At 18.1% G+C, this 19,585-nt stretch overlaps 4 protein-coding genes across 4 annotated transcripts, besides 32 other annotated features; 2 read left to right on the forward strand and 2 right to left on the reverse strand. All coding sequences in view use genetic code 6, as the record gives it.

The window, feature by feature from the left end:
* Positions 1 to 996: 996 nt before the first annotated feature.
* Positions 997 to 1,048: a microsatellite.
* Positions 999 to 1,048: a microsatellite.
* Positions 1,049 to 1,063: 15 nt separating this feature from the next.
* Positions 1,064 to 1,111: a microsatellite.
* Positions 1,067 to 1,117: a microsatellite.
* Positions 1,075 to 1,151: a microsatellite.
* A 3-nt stretch (positions 1,152 to 1,154) lies between these two features.
* Positions 1,155 to 3,201, reverse strand: IMG5_170650 (hypothetical protein; the record flags this gene model as incomplete). Its single annotated transcript, XM_004029869.1, has 3 exons — positions 1,155 to 1,280; positions 1,359 to 2,883; positions 3,191 to 3,201. 3 exons carry the CDS (start codon positions 3,199 to 3,201, stop codon positions 1,155 to 1,157), a joined length of 1,662 nt encoding a protein of 553 aa, XP_004029917.1.
* Positions 2,945 to 3,012: a microsatellite.
* Positions 2,965 to 3,012: a microsatellite.
* Positions 3,121 to 3,187: a microsatellite.
* Positions 3,202 to 3,896: 695 nt separating the features above from the next.
* Positions 3,897 to 3,942: a microsatellite.
* Positions 3,903 to 3,947: a microsatellite.
* A 519-nt stretch (positions 3,948 to 4,466) lies between these two features.
* Positions 4,467 to 4,520: a microsatellite.
* Positions 4,471 to 4,520: a microsatellite.
* A 60-nt stretch (positions 4,521 to 4,580) lies between these two features.
* Positions 4,581 to 4,620: a microsatellite.
* Positions 4,605 to 4,744: a microsatellite.
* Positions 4,643 to 4,730: a microsatellite.
* Positions 4,644 to 4,718: a microsatellite.
* Positions 4,704 to 4,750: a microsatellite.
* A 611-nt stretch (positions 4,751 to 5,361) lies between these two features.
* IMG5_170660 (WD repeat protein) lies at positions 5,362 to 5,811 on the forward strand (the record flags this gene model as incomplete). The annotated part of the gene is made up of 2 exons (XM_004029870.1): positions 5,362 to 5,669; positions 5,721 to 5,811. The coding sequence occupies 2 exons, from the start codon at positions 5,362 to 5,364 to the stop codon at positions 5,809 to 5,811; spliced, it is 399 nt and encodes a 132-aa protein (XP_004029918.1).
* Positions 5,812 to 6,293: 482 nt separating this feature from the next.
* Positions 6,294 to 7,788, forward strand: IMG5_170670 (peptide chain release factor 1, putative; the record flags this gene model as incomplete). Its single annotated transcript, XM_004029871.1, has 3 exons — positions 6,294 to 6,918; positions 7,003 to 7,182; positions 7,416 to 7,788. Coding segments are annotated over 3 exons (1,176 nt in total), but the record flags the coding sequence as incomplete, so codon positions are not given.
* Positions 6,926 to 6,980: a microsatellite.
* Positions 7,346 to 7,401: a microsatellite.
* Positions 7,789 to 9,471: 1,683 nt separating the features above from the next.
* On the reverse strand, positions 9,472 to 9,861 carry IMG5_170680 (ubiquitin, putative; the record flags this gene model as incomplete). Its single annotated transcript, XM_004029872.1, has 1 exon — positions 9,472 to 9,861. The coding sequence occupies one exon, from the start codon at positions 9,859 to 9,861 to the stop codon at positions 9,472 to 9,474; it is 390 nt and encodes a 129-aa protein (XP_004029920.1).
* Positions 9,860 to 9,931: a microsatellite.
* Positions 9,861 to 9,923: a microsatellite.
* Positions 9,932 to 10,272: 341 nt separating the features above from the next.
* Positions 10,273 to 10,364: a microsatellite.
* Positions 10,365 to 11,743: 1,379 nt separating this feature from the next.
* Positions 11,744 to 11,782: a microsatellite.
* A 1,404-nt stretch (positions 11,783 to 13,186) lies between these two features.
* Positions 13,187 to 13,224: a microsatellite.
* Positions 13,225 to 13,371: 147 nt separating this feature from the next.
* Positions 13,372 to 13,414: a microsatellite.
* A 34-nt stretch (positions 13,415 to 13,448) lies between these two features.
* Positions 13,449 to 13,482: a microsatellite.
* A 1,317-nt stretch (positions 13,483 to 14,799) lies between these two features.
* Positions 14,800 to 14,884: a microsatellite.
* Positions 14,801 to 14,861: a microsatellite.
* Positions 14,885 to 16,802: 1,918 nt separating the features above from the next.
* Positions 16,803 to 16,861: a microsatellite.
* A 266-nt stretch (positions 16,862 to 17,127) lies between these two features.
* Positions 17,128 to 17,172: a microsatellite.
* Positions 17,173 to 18,807: 1,635 nt separating this feature from the next.
* Positions 18,808 to 18,852: a microsatellite.
* Positions 18,839 to 18,886: a microsatellite.
* Positions 18,887 to 19,585: the final 699 nt, after the last annotated feature.

Raw genomic sequence — 19,585 nt, forward strand, 5'->3', positions numbered from 1 at the left:
TTACATTAAATGTAATTATAGGCATATTTTATAATACTTGGGGAGGATTTAGTTTAACTCTTTTTATTTTTTTTATTTGCGGGTTTGTTGATAATGTAAATTCTAATTCTTTAATTATTTTAGGTTAGTAATGTTCTTTATAAATTACAAGTATTTTTTGGACTTTTACTGCTGTTTCAGGAATTTCAATGAATTGTTTAAGGCTTATAGCAATTTCAATTTTCGGAAAAAGCGAAAACTCAGAAAATTATAGTGCCGTATTGTTTGTTTCGGTTGTTGGATTTGTATATTTGATTTCTTCTATATTGTAGATTATATTTACAAATAGTTAATATTATTAAGGGCAATTAGAATTATTGTAATTTTAAGAAGAATAGAAATTGTATAATAATAATGAATTTACAGATTAAAATAGTGATAAAAAATATAAATATAAAGGATTTAGGGAATATATATAGGGTTTTAAGCAGGCTTATAGATATGCGAAAGTAGAAAGTATATTTATGTGGATTTTATATTGTTAGACTTATATATTATATCCAGGAGTGTGTATTTTTTAAAAGGAAAACATTAGTGTAATTCCAAAATAATATGCAGAAGTTTTTATGATATTATTATATAATATAGGAGATATGATAGGAAAATCATTAGGAGGTATTGAAAAATTAATAAAAAAATAAGTTATATATGGAAATATAATTATTAGACTATCATTTTTTCCATTTTTTATTTTAATTGCAAAAGGGTATTAAAGTTTATAAAACGATTTTATTAGCTTTTTTGGAATTTTAATTTTTGGTATTAGTAATGGGTATGGAACAAGTAGTTTAATGATAATAGGTCCAAGATATACTGAAGATAATTAAATAAAAGATTTAATTAATTATTTAATATTTTTTATGCTTACTTTTGGAAATTCGATTGGGTCAATTATATCTATTGGCTTAAGTTGAATTTTATAAAGTTTAAGTATATTATATTATTATATATATTAAAAAATATAAAAACTAAATAAATATATATATATAAAATATAAATATATAAATATTATTTTAATTTTAAAATATATATATATATATATGTATATTTATATATTTTTATATATATATATTTTTATGATTTTATTTAAATTATATTTTTTTATATATTTTTTATCACCTTCTATATTTATTTCTTTTAAAATTAAAATGCAATGTTAAAGCTTCCCTAGCGAAAAAACATTTAAATCCTTTTTTATCTGAATAATCCCACTCTCTATTTACTATTTTAAATGCAATATCCTTTTATAATTAAAATTAATAATAAAAATATATTTTTTTAAATATAATCAAATTAATAAATATATTAATAAAAAATACTTCATAAGGTGGTCCTGCAGTAAATTTAATAATACAATAAGCAGGATCTTCTGCTACTTCTAGAGAATATTCTGGCGTTTTATCTTTTTCTATAAGTTCTGGATAAAAAATATTAAATTTATACCCTTAAATATATTTAGGAGGTGTATTATCTGTATCAAAATGCATTTAATTATATTTGTTCCAATCGAATCCCCATTTAACTCTATTAAAAAATTTTGGTTTTTTTGATTTACATTAATCTTGCCAATCATAATTATTTTAAACTTAAAATTATTCATCAAAAGCTTCTTCTCCTTCTTCCATTGGTTTTTTTTTTTCAATTTCTAATAGTTTTTATGTAACTTGGTCCACTTCTTCTTTTTCAGTTTATTTTTCAATTACAAAATGAGAGTTTTTTACTTTTTTACTTTCGAGGGCATTTAGGGCTTTCTTATAAATTTTATTGAAAAATATTTCACGAATATCTTCTATTTTTTCGATTTAAATAGCTAATTTTTCCCTTTAATCACCAAAAGGAATTAGAATTGGAGAACAAGCGTGTTCGGGTAATATTACTACTTCATTTTCTTATGGTTTAAGTTCCTTAAATGCATTTTTAGAGTCACTATGGGATTATTCAGGTGAGAAAGAAGTTGTTTATGAAAAAAATTAATTATATAAGGCTTAAAATATTAAAGAGGCTTTATATAAAAGGAGTCTATCTTAAACATTTTACCAATAAAGTTAATCTGTTTTATCTAGAGAAGGATTTTTTAGTGTAGAGTTAATAGTTTTTTCTAATTCAGAAAGTTCTGGGAGTTTTTTATTTATAAAAATGGATTAAATTTCGTTTTAGAATTCTTCGAATTGTTTATGTTTTTCTTCCAAAAAAAAATAAGTTACATGCTACATATTAACCCAGAATTAATTTAAATTTTCTAGTTCGTTTTCGGCTGGAAAATCTTCCTCAAGCTAACAGTTTTTGGATAATTCATGAAGCTTCTGTAAAATAGTAGTCTCTTAGATTTTTATTTGAGATATAAGATCCATCATTAAGGGTTCTAAATGTGGATTAAAAGCTATTTTTTATTTATATATGTAATATATTTTAGATATTTTATCAACGAATTCTTCCTTGCCTTATGTTATTCTTACTAAAGCCCTTATTTTGGATTGAAATTTATGAAAAGATTCCTCTTTTTGCTTCCATTGCATATATGTTTCATATTCACGTTCTTTTATTTAGTTTTAGCGTTCTTCTTCTAATCTTTATTTATCTTATTACCTTTAGAGACGGTTTTGTTTAACTTTTTGGATGTCTTAAAATATTTCAGATTCGGTTTTAAGGTTTTAAGTTTTTTATTTAGATTTTCCCCAAAGGATTGTCTCATTAATGTTTCGGTCACCAAAAGGATTTTCTTCGTTAGTATAACCGAGTTCTTTTTAAATTATTTTTTATCGAATTTTGTAAGTTAATGATAACTCTTCAGCCTGCTTTATATCATTGGAATGAGAACGGGAACGAGATCGGGATTTATTGTGTCTTTTTTTAGACATTATATTGTATTTGTTTAATTTAATTTTATTATATAATATCTAATAAAAAATTTATATAAATTTTACAATATATATATATATATATATATATATATATATATATATATATATATATTTTTTTTCAATTTTTTTGTTTTTTTATAGCTATTAATTTTTTTATTTATCTTGAGAGTATAGATAATTAGTTTTCGAAATTTTCTTTTCTATAAATGATGAAAAAATAATATATAAATATATATATAATTATATAATATATATATATATATATATATATATATATATATATATATTACTTTTCTTTCATTACCAATGTATCAAATATTCTTCTATGTATAATTTTAAGATATTCTTAATGTTTTTATGCATGTTTTTATTTCAAATTTATTAAAAGAGCTTCAATATCTATTTCTTAATTTTTATCTTAAGATTAATTTTGATTTTATTTTTTTGCAATTTCTTCGTCTATTATATTTTTAATTCTTCCTAAATAAGAAATATTATTTTTTGGAATTTTATTTATACGAGGTGTTTTTTTTATAAATTATGGTACTTTTTTTATATTTTTATCTATAAAGTTTAGTTAATTATGTATTATAACTGGTGATTTTTATTTTATTTTAGACATTGTTTCTTTTCTTTTAAATTACCTATTAATATTAAATTACTTTATTTATTCATTTTAGGATTTCGATTAATTATAATTTAAATTTAATTTCGTATCTTTTAATTTACCAAATGTTAAATATTGATATTTATATCCATGTCCGCCTTTAAATATTTAATATTCGCCACTTAAATTTGCAATCTTATTATATTTAATTTTTTTTTTAAAAAAAAAATACTATTCTTGTTGTGTTTTTATTTATAAATGTAGATGCTGTTGGAGGTAAATTTGGTGGATATTTTGATTTGTATAAACCATTTTATTATTATTTTAAATTTACAGAATTTAATATTTTGTATATACATTCACTTTCATTATCGTTAATCATTTAAAGAATATATTAAATTTTATATTTAATAAATTTTATATAATTAATTTTATTTTTATTATATACTTTTTCATATATTTATTTATTAAAATTTAAAAAAAAAAAATTCATTATTATATATTTTCTAAATTAATAGTATGTATTTGTTTTTATATATTTAAAACAATAAAAGTTTTAATAAATAATTATAAACATAAATTGATTTTTTATTAAAAAACATGTAATTAGATTTAAAAATTTAAGCTGTTTTGTTTTACAGCTTTAACAAAAATCCTTAAAAAATAATAAATATAACAAAAAAGAAATGTATATAAAGAATTAATACTCCATCCTGATAACGAGCATTTAATTTATACTTTAGGTTTCACAATAATAGTTCGTCAAGTAGTTTCAAGAACCTAATCTTTTTTAATAGGACACGATAATTTAATTTAAGGGATAACAATATCTAAATCAGGAAATTAAATAGATTAAGGCAAAAAGAAATATATGGGATTTTAAGCAGTTGTAATAATATGGAATTTTAAATCTCTTAGTATAATACATAAATTGAAATTACATAAAGGTTTTTTAAAATATATAAATAAAAATATATAGATATAAATAAAATATAAATATATATATATAAATAGGAACATATCAAAATTTAAATTAATATATATTAAAAAAAATATCTATATATTAATATATAATATAATATTTTTTTATTAAATTTATTTATATAAATTTATATTTAATATAAAAATTTAAAAAAATATATATTAATATTTATATAAATATATACAATATATATATATATATATATATATATATATATATATATATATATCAATTTATATATTTTATATAATTTATTTATTTATTTATAGTGAATATTCGCATTAACAATATTACCAAATGGATATATATTAGTATGCGTAGGATATGTGACATTAGCTAAACTTTCAATTTAATAAATTATTATTCTTATTTAAGCGAATTTTTAGGAAGTATTACTTCTTTATCTTTTACATTAGATTACACACATTTTTTATTTGCGGAAGTGTTTATTCGAACATTTATTGAGTGAATTTATACAAATTAAGCCCTGAATTAAGAAATACATGCAATTATGATTAAATAAACTACAATGCTTTTCTTCTTAAATATTCTGATGTATTCGCTACTTGTTCTTAGACTGTTATTATAATTTGCTATTTTTAAAATAGATAATAATTATTTAGAATTTAGTGCCTAATTTTGAATTTCATTGTGTAGCGTTTATGTAAGATGGATAATCTATGATATCAGGTTGTAATGATGGATAAATAAGGTCGTTTTTGCCTTAATCTGTGAAATTAATGTATGTTATTTTAGATGCACATATACATGGAGTTACCGTTTTGTGTCCTTCTAGTGATTGCTAGAGAATTATTTCGTGAGGAAACGAAGGATAAGTCAGAGTTTGAAATATTGGAAAATAAACATAATCCATGGAGGCTTCTATGAAAGAACATAGGGGAATAGTTTGTTCAATTTAAATTAAAAAAAATAATGAATAAGCCGTTTCTGCAAGTGCAGATGGATCATGCATTATTTGGGATTTAGAAAGCTTTACTAGAGTTATGTGTTTGTTTGAATCGACTCTTTTTAAATAAGTCGTTTATCATCCAGAAGAGTCATAACTATTAACTACAGGTTCAAATAAGATAATTAGTTATTGGGTAATTTTCGATGAGTAAGCTATTAGAATGCTTGATGGGTCAGACGAAGGAGAAATTAATGCTCTTGCGATTACTAAGTAATTATTTTTTGTTAATTAATATTATTATTTTTTATATGTGATTTTTAGGAAAGGCAATTATTTTGTTTCAGGAGGAGAAAATAAAGTTGTTAAGTTATGGGGATATGATGAAGGGATTAATTATTATATTGGAATCTGATATTCCGGTGCTAATACAAGAGTATTTTTTTATTATTATTTTTATTTATTAGTTTGTTTTATTTTTTATATAAAGTTGTAAATTAGTTCTGATTAAAAAAAATTGATTTCTGTAGGAGCTGAATGTTCTATATTTATTTGTAAAATGCCAATAGATATCGTTTAGACAAGGGCCGATAATGAATTAACTACTATTTATAAAGAAAAAAATAGTGATTAAGGAAATTATTTAAAGTAACGTTTTGAAGTTTCTTCAAATAGAAATTGATTTTTTATATTATTTTTATTTATTATAATTTTTATTTTTCAAAATAGTAAAATAAAATAAAATTATTATTAATATATCTTTTTTTATTTAAAAAAAATAAAATTAAAAAAAAGATATAAATAATTTTTTATTTTTGTTAAAAAAAAAAATGCTAAATTTTATTGTCAATTTACATAAAATAAACAAATTTAATTTCGCATTTATAGCAAAATAGGCAAAATTTGCACGAAAAACGGAAAAACTTTTTATTGAAAAATAATATATTTTAACTGATTTAAATAGAGTCATATATAAAAAAATGTTTCAGCAACATTAATAATTTTCGAATATTTAAAATTTATTATCATAAGAAAATACAGTATATAATTTAGATAATCCTTAAAAACGAAAACATTTAATTTATTTATAAGTATTAAATGATTAATTCGAAAAATTTTAAAATACAATAATATAATTATAAGATTTGAAGGAAATATTAACAGATCCTAAATAAGATTCAGAAATGATTGCATTCGCAAATGAAGAAATATAAAATTAACAAACTATACTTGATGAAATTTAAGAAGAATGTATTCGTTTATTAATTCCCAAAGGAAAATTTGATGATTCAACAGAAATTCATTTAGAAATAAGACCAGGAACAGGAGGAAGCGAAAGTTCACTTTTTGCAGAAGAATTGTTTAAAATGTACTAAAACTTCTGTGCAATATCAGGATACTAATGTAAAACAGAGTCATTTTAAACAGATATGTCAATAAATAAAGGATGTAAACTAGGAATTTTAAAAATTGAAGGAGAAGAAATTTATAAAAGACTTTTAAATGAATCTGGTGTACACAAGTAAATAATATATATATATATATATATATATATATTATATATATATATATATATATTTATATTTTTTTTAAAATTAAAATATAGAGTTATTAGAATACCTGAAACTGAATCAAAAGGTAGACTTCATTCAAGTACTGTTTCTGTTGTGGTTATGCCTATAGCTCCTTTTGATTTTAAAGTAGATGAGAAATAATTAAAATTTGAATATATGAGGAGTTAAGGTGCAGGTGGATAACATGTAAATAAAGTTGAATCGGCATGTAGGTTTTATTAATATAAAAAAAATATTTTCATATATATATTATTACTTTTTATAATGATTTTTTTTATTTTATTTTTTAAAATATATCAATAATATATAAGCTAAAATTTATATTTCTTTTATGCATATATAAATAAATTACATCAAAAAAAACGTATAAAATTATTAATACAAATTTTATTTATATATATTTTAAACTAATTATTAATTTATTATGTTTTTTTTTTTTTTAAAGGGTGACACATATAGCTACTGGTGTTTCTGTTCTTTGTTAAGATGAAAGATATTAGGATAGAAATAAAGCTAGAGCGTTGAAACTTCTTTATGATAAACTTTATTTTTTAGAGGTGGAGAAATATAATGAAGAATAAAGCTTTAGGAGAAAAAGTTAAATGGGAGGAGGAGATAGAAGTGACAAAATTAGAACTTATAATTTTCCTTAAGATAGAATTACTGATCATAGAAGTAATTTAACTGTTTTTGGTATCGAGAAAATGATGGAAGGATAATTTTTAGATTAGTTTATTGATTAATATTAAGAAAAAGTGTAAAATGAAATGTTGGTTTAAATGATTAAATAATTAGAAATTGAAAAAGATGATTCTTGATATTTTTTATTTTATTTTTTTATATTTGTTTTATTTTTATCGAGAAATTTAATTTGAATTTTTAATTTATATATGTATATATATATATAGAGTATAAATTATAAAATATAGACTTTTTTCTCATATTAAAAATATAGACTATATTTAATTTTAACTATTTTTTATATATATATATATATATAAAAAAAAAATGTCATATTATTTAAAAGATTATAATATATATGATACTAATATAAAACAAATATCTGATAATTAAGATATCTATAAATTACAATCACCTACAAGTATAAATATAAATATAATGTTATTTTTTTTTATTAAAATATTAATTATAAAAAAAAAGATTCTCCCAAAAAAAAAATTGATATATAAAATTATTTTAAAGAATAGTTTGAAACGCCTAAATATGATAAAGATAAATAACTAAAAGTCGTTTCTTAGCCTTAATTAAATTCTATAAAAAAGGAAGATTTTGATAAAAACAAAGAAATTATCCATAAATTAGCTGAAAAATATTCATAAAATAAATACTGGAGCCAAATATAGATGTTAAACCCAAGTGATAAAGCTTTGAAAGTTTTAAGAGATTATGATCATAATTTAAAATTTAATTTGTAATCGAAAAATTAATAGAAATTATTACATAAGCCGACACAAAGTTTAGACTTTTTTTAAAAATTTACTGAATAAAATATAAAAATGAAGTAAAATAATTTATTTATGACATAGAATGATTAAAACGAGGAAACAAATAAATAAATAAGTGAATTATTTCCTAAAAAATTAAATATGAAAAAAAATTCAGAAATTATAAATAAATATGGAATTTTAAAAAATAAATACATAATATACAGCCAACCGAATGATACAAACGATGGGAAAATTCAAAAAAGTGTATCTTAGTATGAATAGTGTGATTTTTTGGATAATAATCCGAATAGAATTTAAGAAATAATTGAATAGATTAAAAAAAAAAAGAAGAACAGAAAAAAGATTTGGAAGCTTTAGGAAAAAATTTCGATTATTTTTAGAGTTTTTAAAATTAAGAAATACAAATATAAGATAGTCCTATATTGAAGTAGAAAAAAGCACTTTTTATAAATTAGAAAATTGATTATAGATAATAAAATCATTATAAAATGAAATAAAATTGGAATAACAAAGATTCATTTATTTCTAAAATTAAACATGTTACCTTTTCAAATAAAAATCAAATAAATATTAATTAAAATATAGATATAATAGATAAATATTATTAGGACGATTAAAAAAATTAATAAGTAAATATTATTTAAAACGAAGAAATTATTAATAAAAGCAAAGATCTTTTTTCTGAAAATAGTGGAGTTTATTTTAATAGAGATAAAGGGGTTACTTTTTCTAAACAAAATATAGAAGATTTTGACTAAAATAATATTATATAGACCCCCTGATATTTCTAGATTTATTAATAGTAATATTTAAGAAAAGGAAAAAATAATTTTGTGATGAAAATAAAATTAAAATGGATATATAAATTTATAAATATTTTTTGCTATAAATATAAACATATTTGATATTAAAATTAAAATTTAAATAATTTTTTTTGAACAAAAAAAAAAAAAAAAAAAAAAAATATTTTTTTTTTTTTTTTTTTATAAAAAATAACAAATAATAATTTCTTTTTATTAAAAAATAAAAAAATCACTCTTTTGGTTTTTTTTTCATTCTAAGTTAATTAGAGTGTCCGCATTTTCTTTTTCTACAATTAGTAGCTTTAGGAGGTAATCTGGCATAGCAATCTCTGCAAACTTTTTTTTCGCAGTTATATTTCTTTGCCAAGGCAGCAATGGTAGGCTCCATAGCACCTCCTCTTAATCTCAAAACTAAATGGAGAGTGGATTCTTTTTAAATATTGTAATCTGAAAGAGTTCTGCCATCTTCCAATTATTTTCCGGCAAATATAAGTCTTTATTAATCTGGAGGAATTCCTTCTTTGTCTTAAATTTTGGCTTTAACATTTTCAATTGAATCGGATGCCTCAACATCTAAAGTGATTGTTTTACCTGTTAATGTTTTGACGAAAATTTACATTTTTTTTAAATTTTTTTTTTTTATTATTTTTTTGTTTTTTGTTTTTTGTTTTATTTTTATTTCTTTATTAATTTAACTTTTTATTTTTTTACTTTTATTTAAGATATATAAAGTAATATATTATAATATTTATATAATTTTAAAAAATATTGATTTTAAGTAGTTTACTATATATATAAAATAAAAAAATCTGTTTATTTTTATTTAAATAAAAATGTAAGAAAAAAATAAAACAAAATATAAATTACCATTATTAGCTTTAACAGGTCTTAAAACAGACACAAAATTTTAATAAATAAAAAATTAATTATTACAAGATAAAACATTTAATTTAGAAATTAAAGAATTTGAAAGCGAAACAGATTATTACATAAATATTTAAAAATTGAAAAGATTAAACTAAACTTTTTTATAATAATATAAAATATAAAAATAAACAAATAAAAATAATAATAAAAATAAAAGCAATAATAATAATAATAATAATAATAATAATAATAATATAAATTTATATAAACATTCTTTTTTTTTTGTTTTAAATGAAAACTCTTCTTTTTTTTCAATAAATTAATATAATTAAATACAAAATTAATAGTCTGCCGAAAAATTAAAAAATTAGTAAAAATAATTAACAATTTTTAAACTACCACCTGTATTATATGAAAAATAATTCGATGTTAAATACATATATATGTAATTCTCAGCTAAAGGACCTTTATTTTCTTATAATGATGGTAAATATTTCCATATAAAAATTGAATTATATCCAAAATTACTTCCTTTATCTTATGAAAACTTTTTGAAAATAATTAATGGGTATATTATTAATACAGGAGAGTATATATGTTATAAAGGTGAAAAAATGATTAGACACAAAAAAGATGCATTTTTTTAATTTGGTTTAAAAAATCCTTTTTTATCTTGTTTTGGAAGTTTTTTTTAAGATGAATGCTTTTCAATATTACATAACAAACCAGGAGTAGTCGGATGGTGTAATTAGGGAGTACCGCATACTAATGGGAATTAATTTTATATTAGTTTGGGACAAATTAACGATTTTGATAAGAAAAATGTAGCTTTTGGAAGGGTTGTTGAGGGTTTTAAGCATTTATAAAAAATAAATAAAACACTAAAGGAATTTTATTTAGATATAAAAATAGAAAATTGTGGCGAAAATAATTTTTCTGAGGATATTAATGGGGATCATGATATATTTAAAGGGCCTAAAAAATGTGAAAAAAAGACTATTTTTTACAATATAATTCATAAAGAAGGATAAAAACATAAAGAGTTAGCTGAGGGGGAGTATTTTGGTTTAATGATTAGTTTGGAGTAAATTTGTAAGAGGATAAAAGGGTTAATTTAGGGCTATTTTTTGAGAAAAAAAAGGTGTTTTTTAGATCTAAAGAAAGACATAGAAAGCTGTTTTGGTAATTTTTTGTATAGGAACGTAGCTTTAATTTATAATATTGAAAAAGACGAAGTTTTAAGAATTTAATAAGGAAAATTTATACTTGCTTTTGTAGGTTTAGATGTTTAAAAAGAAGAAGATTTATCTAATTGTGGGTCTTTTTTTATTATTTATAGAAAAACGTCGACTTCATTTAAAAAAAGTATGAAAGAAGATGTACTTTAGCCTAAAGAAAATATTTTTGCGGCTGGTTATTTCGTTTTTGGGTTAAATACAGGGTTCGTATTTTATTCTGGGTTTAAATTAAATTGTTTTTATTATGATGAGGAATGCTAGGAGTTTTTAATTAGTCATGAAAATATTAAATCACCGAAATTTGGAGGTCTGGTAGTTTTTAATGGATTTTAGGGAGATCAAAATATTAATAAATTTATTTTAAATAAAAAAAAGAAAAATAATTATAAAGGATTGTATACTATATATATATATATATATATATATATATAATATTATTAATATACAAATAGGTATTTTTCTAGTAGAATTTATAATTTTCATTAAGTTTTATTTTTTGGAGGAATAGTTATTTATCCAAATAAAGAAATTAATATTTTCGAAGCGATTGCTTTTAGCTTTCTTATTGAAAAAAGTTGGAACAGATATAGTTCAGGGTTTGATAGTTAAATTTTAAATTAAAAACCTTAGGGATATTGTTAGAAAGTTCAATTACTTTATTTAGGTTATCATGAGGATGTTTAAGAATTAGATACTTTTTTTTTATCTATTAAAAGAAAAAGTGTATATTTGGAAAATAATTCTTTCATAAAATTAAAATCTAAAACTACATTAGCATATATAGATTGAAAAATTTACATATATATATATATATTTAATATAATTTTCTATATGTAATTTTCTTTTTTTTTTAAAAAAAAAAATTAAAAATATTTATATATTTTTATTGTACAATTTTTTTTATATTTTTTCATTCAAAATCTATTGCGTCAATAACAAAATTTGCAGTATCAATCAAAGCTAAAGGGAAAAGAAGTTAAATTTCAATATATAGGTCAAGAGAAATTCTTAGGAAAACATTGTTGTTCCATCCGTATGAGTGTATAAATAAAAACTGAATTATTTTATAAGAATGGACATATCCAAGTATTGTGAAAATAAAACTGAAAATTAAAATAAAATAAAAATCTTTTAAATGAAAAAGCATAAGGGTAGGACTTAAAACTAAATAAAAATAAGTTAAAAATTTGCAAGTTTCTTTAAATATAATTTAATAGCAATATCGATCAAAATATAAAGTAAAAAAACTAAATAAACTAATACTAAATATCCAATAACTTAAGTGTATATCATTCGGTAAAAAATTTAATATAAAATATATCAAATAAGCTTCGAAAAATATAAATATTAGAAAATTAATATTATTATAGTTATATTTATCTCTTATATAAGTCGCTTTTTTATATAACTACATTTTTGTATTATTAATCCGAACATAAATATGAATATATGCCAATATTCTCTTTAAAATTCCCATAGTTATGGTGTACAATGGATAAATATTTAAAATAGAATTAATGAAAATATTTTTTATAGAGATAATATATAAAATATTGTTGAATATTTTTTTATGCTTTATTAATTGCTTATTGTCGTTTAAAAAAATGCTTCATCCATTTAAGAAATATTTCTTTTAGTATTATTTTTATATTTATATATTTATTTTTTATTTCAAAATAAATAAAAAAATAATAAATATTTATCCTCTTATTTATTGTTTGATTTAAATATATAAATTTATTAAAAAAAAAATTTAAATTTTTATTTGTTTTATTTAATTTTTAATGTTTGTTGATTTTATAGAAATATTGTAAATTAATTTAAATTATTATAATAAATATAAATAATAAAATGAAAAGATAAAAATAAAAGAAAAGGAAATTTATAATATTTTTATAAATATACTAAAATAATATTATTTATTATATATTTATATTTGTTTATAATAATAAAATTATCATATTATTTTAGATTATGTATGAAATTCCATTTTTTTAATAAATATTTGAATTCTATAAAATTTTATTTAAATAATTAATAATTTAAATAATTAATAAATTAAATAATATGATGATATTTGTATATTTTAAAAAATATCTTTAATTTTATATTATTTTGAATTTATATTTTATTTTTTTTAAAAATACTATTTAAAAATCAAATTTATATAATCAAATAAATAATAAACTAAATAATAAAAAATTCTTAATTAAACAATTTATATATAAAATTTGAAATATGGTATTTAGTAATTTTTATGCTAAACTTAAAGAATACTATGAATTTTCTTTATGTTTTTCTATCCATAAATTCTCTCGACCATATTTACTATCTAAAATATTATTATATATAAAGTTTTTTTGGCATATTTAATTAACACTAAATAAAAGTATTCTAGAAGAAATTTAAAAAATAGATATTGAAATATAATTTATAAATAAATTGAGTATTTTAACATATATAGAAATAAAAAAAGGATTTTTTTTTTTTTCATTCATAATAAATATAATTATAATAGTATTACTTATGTATAATTTTATTAGGCATTATTAGTTATTTGGTACACAGGATTAATAAAAAATTTAATAAAAAACATATTTATTAAGTTTTTTGGTATAAATTTATAATTATGTATTTTATATTCCTTTTATTTATTATTCTATACAATTTTATGATATAATTTTCATTGCATAAGTAAACACAATATTGATTATTATTTTAAGTAATATTTTTATTATATTTTTTAAAATTATATAAATATATTAATTTAATTTTTTTATTTTTTTCAGGCGTATTTTTTACATTACATGATTAAGATTTTAGTATTAAAAATAAAGACTATTTGGGAAAAAGAAATTCTCATTTTAAAAATATTATTATTTTAGTAATAGAAATTATTCATATTTTTGTTTTTGTATATTTTTAGTAAAGTTAAATAGTGATTTATTTTAGTTTGATTACTAGTTTTTTAAATTTATATGAAGTTTTAAAAAATAAAAAATACAAAAGCGCTTGTATAAATAAAATTAGTTTATATTTAAATTTGATATTGCTTTATTTTGCTATTATGTTTATAATAAGTTGCATGGCAAAATTTTAATATTCTTTTTTTGTTTGCTTATTTTGTGTAATTCCTGCTATTTATGAAATATCAAGTTAAGTTAATAATTTTTAATATTAAAATATAGAAAAAATATATGAAAACATAATGGATACTGAAAAACAAGAAATAGACTTTGGTATTAGAATTATCTTAAATAATTTTAGTTTAGAATTTGAAGATTATAAAAGAAACTCCTTGTCAATTTTATTAGAAAAAATATCAACAAATCATATAATAGAATGTAAAGAATATCCTAATTGTTTTTGTAATAAGAAAGTATGTAAAAATATATTTTATAAAAAATTATTAAATATATAATACATGTATTTATGTATATATATAAATTTCAATATATTTATATATATACTAATATTTATATTTATATTTATATTTATATTTATATTTATATTTTTAAATTTTATTATTTTTTATATAAATTTATATAATAATTATTTTTATAAATTTTTTTTTTTTTAATGCATTTATTTTTAAGTTATTATTTATAAAATAGGATGAAAATTAATCTGAAATATATAAAATTAATATAATTTCAAGTGAAATAAGAATGAAATAATTAATTAATTTTATAGACAATTTATATGAGATATATTTATTTTAAATATATTATAAAAACTAATAATATGATATGAAAATAATATGTAGTTATATATATTTTTAATTAGAAATATAACAGAATGAATTATTATTTTATACTAATTATATTAATATAATAAAAAATATTAACTTTTCATTAAGAGAGAGAAGTATTTTATATGAAATATTTTTTAAAGGAAAAGATACATTTGCTTTTAAAAACAAAGATAGCATTTAAAATTTTTACGAAGTTTTTATTTTTGATGATAAAATGAATGAATTTTAAATATAATTTCTATAATGTCTTGAAAAAAAAGAGCTTTTATTAAAAAGTTTATATTAAGATTTTATTAATTTGAACGATTTAAAAGAAAATGCGACTTCTTTATTATAATGTATTATTAAAATTTAGAAAAGTATCATTTTTTTGAACTAAATGAATTCAAAAAGTCCCAGATTGAAATATTTTATTGATAATTTTATAATTCTTTTAGGTTTTGGAGTTTCTTATAATAATTTGCTTATAAAAAATTAACAGAAAAAAAACAAAGTGTATACTTCAAATGATATTTTTGATAAAGAAAATTGCATTTTATTTATTTCTTTAATTGGAAAACTTGGCATAGTAAAAAAAGTCTAGAATAAACTCGAAAGTATGTTCCAAATATAAAATAAAGATCTCATTAATAAAAATATAAGTATGTTAATGCCCTCTTTAATAGGCGAAGTACATGATAAAATATTAAAAAATTACCTCAAAGTAAATAAATATTAAGAAAGTTTAGATAATAATTCCTTGTCTTTATTATTAGCTAAGAATAATTCGGGTTTTTTAATTCCAGTGTAGTTGAGGTTTAAAAATTAAATTTTGGGTTTTGAAGATTGTGGACTTATAGGAATAGTAAAAGAAGTTAAAAATTAATTTAATTATTTTCTAACTTCTTGTATTAGCTTTTAGGTTTAAGGGGTTACTTAAGGACTTTTTTAAGCACTTTTAAAATAGTTTGTGGAGTTAAAGGACATTAAGAAGATTTTCTTGAATAAAATTTTTCCTCTATTACATTATTTTGAGAAAATGTGGGCAAAATAAGCAAGTAATGAAGGAGAAATACATATGGAAATGATAAAAAGTGTAGCTTTTTTACCAAAAAATAATAGCAATTTGAAATAGGCGAAGAGTTTTTTATTTCAGAAAATGGGAATTTAGTAAATTTAGAAGGAGATTAATAATTATTCTATTGATTTATTAGAAATATATAGTGTTTAATATAAATTTTATTTAAAAAAAAATAAGTATATATAATATAATATAATTGAGATTTAAAACATAAAGAGAATTTAGAATTTTTAATAATAAATATAATATCTAAAAAAATTTTCTAAATAATTAAAATTACTTTTAAATGTAAATTTTGATATAGAAAATGATATAAAACTTCTTCAATAATTAAATGAAATAAAAAATTTATAAGAAAAATAGTCGAATTAATAAAAAAGTGAAAATTTATTATATTCGATAAATGATTATAAGTAATTTTAAGAAATTATATATGAAGAAAAATATCAGGATAAAAATAAAGAAGATAATTAGTAAAAAAAAGTATAATAATAAAATAATGAAAAATAAAAGAAATAGATATAGAAAAAAAAAAAAAATTCTTAATAGAATAATAAAATTCCTGAAGTAATATAAAATGAATTATTATTGCCGTAAAAAATTTAGAGATAAAAAACAAGTTCATAAAAACATATTGTTATTAATATTAATAATAATAATAATAGTATTAATAATAATAATAATAATAATAATAAAATAAATATGAGCAATATTTTTAATAATAGTAAAAGCATCACTAATGAAAATTTAAGCTATAGTAATATTGATTTACTTAATAAAATATAAACGATATAATATATAATTAATAATTATAATATTAAAAAAAGAAATCTATTGAATAATAAAATAAATAATAATTATATTAATTAAAAGAATAAGAAGAATAAAAAGAATAAGAATTTTTATTAAAATAAGATTTAAATTAAGAAATAAAACATGAATAAATTGAATAAATTAAAACAAGAGAATAATAATAATAATAATAATAATAATAATAATAATAATAATAATTTGATAATTATTAATTAGAAAATATTAACTATAATTTATAAAGTCCTATATAAAAATATTACGAAGATAATTAATTTCCTTAATTCAATGATGATGAATATTAATAATTAGCATTAAAAATTAAATAGAAATATACAGGACTTTTCTAAATACTTTCTTAAAAAATACATGAAATGAAATCTAAAAAAACAAGTTTAAAAAGTTATGTTCATTAAAGTACTGATAAAGCAATTTCATAATAAGATTTATAATCATCAATTTGCTTAGTTAATATATACCAGGAAAGTTAAAGTCGATATACCCGATTGAGTTAATATTATAATTCATTAAGATCATTTACTAATTTGAAGTAAATTTAGACTTAACCTCCTTAAAATACAAAATCTAAGTTAAAAAAAAAAAATCTATTAGATTAAGATGATCTTTCGAAATCAAAATATGATGATCATAATTCAAACTTAGATTACGGTTTTTTATACAAAAATGATGAAAAGATGTCTAGAATAATTGCTGCTAGTTCAATTCGGACATTTAATGAACAAAAATACGAGTAAAGAAATATTTTAATAAAAAAAGTTAAAGAAAAAAAAGCCAACTAATATTTAAAAATTTTAAACACTTTTGGTATTTTTGCCATATCCTGTATCCTAATTTTAACTTTAGTGCTATATTATTAGATTAAAACGACATTTTATGATACCAGGGTGAATATTTCTTACCTTCCATGGTCGAATTAATTTAAAATTAATTCAATTGCATTTATGGCTTCGCATGTAATGGTTAGAATAATCAAATATAATTTTTTTATGAATATGAATTAGATAAGGAGTTTTTAAAAAAAATATATGAGAGGTAAAAAATTTGTTTAGAGATATAATTTGATTTATTAAATAAGATGATAGTTACTGATTTTTCTAAAAGGAATTACTTTAAATACATTAATATGAATTATTTTAATGTTATTTTTAGTAAAGATTATAAGGTTTTAGATGAATAATAAAAATTAAACTTTTAAGGGAAAGAAAGTAATGTTTTTTCAATTGTTTAATATAATTAAATTTAAGCGATTTTTTAAAAAATTTTTATGATAAATTCAATAACTTATTACAAATTAAATACTTTATTTATTGATAATTATATTAATTTTAGTGCTAATATGTAAACTACTTAGAATTTAGTCGAAAAATAAATTTAGGATATGTTAAAAAATATAGAAGATTTCTCTTATTTGTTACTTATATTGGTTGTGGTGATATCCTTTTTATTTATTATGGTTGTTTTTCCTATGTATTCATCAGTTTAGAGTAAAAATTAATAAATTCTTAAACTTTTTGCTACAATTTAAAATAATCATTTGAAATCGATGATTGAACCTTTATAAATTTGTCTATATAATTAAGTATTTTATTCTAAAAAAAAAATTAAAAAAATGCATTACAATTTAATGCTTTAAAAAAAAGAAAAAATATTTCATAAACTAATTCTATACCAAAATTTAAAGGAATATTAGTAATATATGCAATTATTATTTATATTATTACAATTACTTAACCTATTGTCAATTATTTACTTATATAAAAATTTAATAATGAAATGAAAACTAATGTAGATTTAGTGTGTATAAATTATAATTAAATATATATATATATATATATATATATATATATATATAATTATATAAATTTTATATACATTTTATTATTTTATATTAATTTTGTTTTATAATAAATATATTTTATTCTATATATATAATAATTATAAAAAGCCTGTATTTATGATATAAAAAGTTTATTGACATCTAATATTTTTGTTAATTATTCTTATATTTTGAGTATATTAGACCCTGAAGAACATATATATTATTAAAAATATTATTTAAATAGAGTTTAATTACTAGTAGATTAATTTGATTAAAAATTAATAAGATTTTATTAGATTTTAGAAAATGTATATTCAGAAAATAGATATTAATAATACTTATATAATAATTTTTTTTTACAATTTTAAATGGAAATATGTGCGAAGCATTTTAAAACTATCCTGAATATATGGATTCTTTTATATAAGATATAGATTATGAATAGTGCATAAATACTGAAAACGGAACACTTTAATAAGGATTTTAAATTAGTTTAAAATAATATTTTTAATATTTTATTTAATTAAACGAAATATATAAAAATACAAAAGCTAATGATGCTTTTATATTATTAAATAATATTCTAAATTGGGATTTTTATTTTGATTTTAGAGAATTAGATAATTTTTATTAAATTTTATACTCTGCAGTTGATATTTTAAAAAATTTCATTTTATAAAATATAAATAATTATTTGGATTATATGAATTTGATATAAATTATTTTTTTAGTTTTTTAAATAATATTTTTATTATTTATTTTTCTATTTGGATG

The sequence above is a fragment of the Ichthyophthirius multifiliis genome (genome assembly GCF_000220395.1).
Source record: "Ichthyophthirius multifiliis unplaced genomic scaffold scaff_1120509251258, whole genome shotgun sequence".
NCBI classification, from domain to species: domain Eukaryota; phylum Ciliophora; class Oligohymenophorea; order Hymenostomatida; genus Ichthyophthirius; species Ichthyophthirius multifiliis.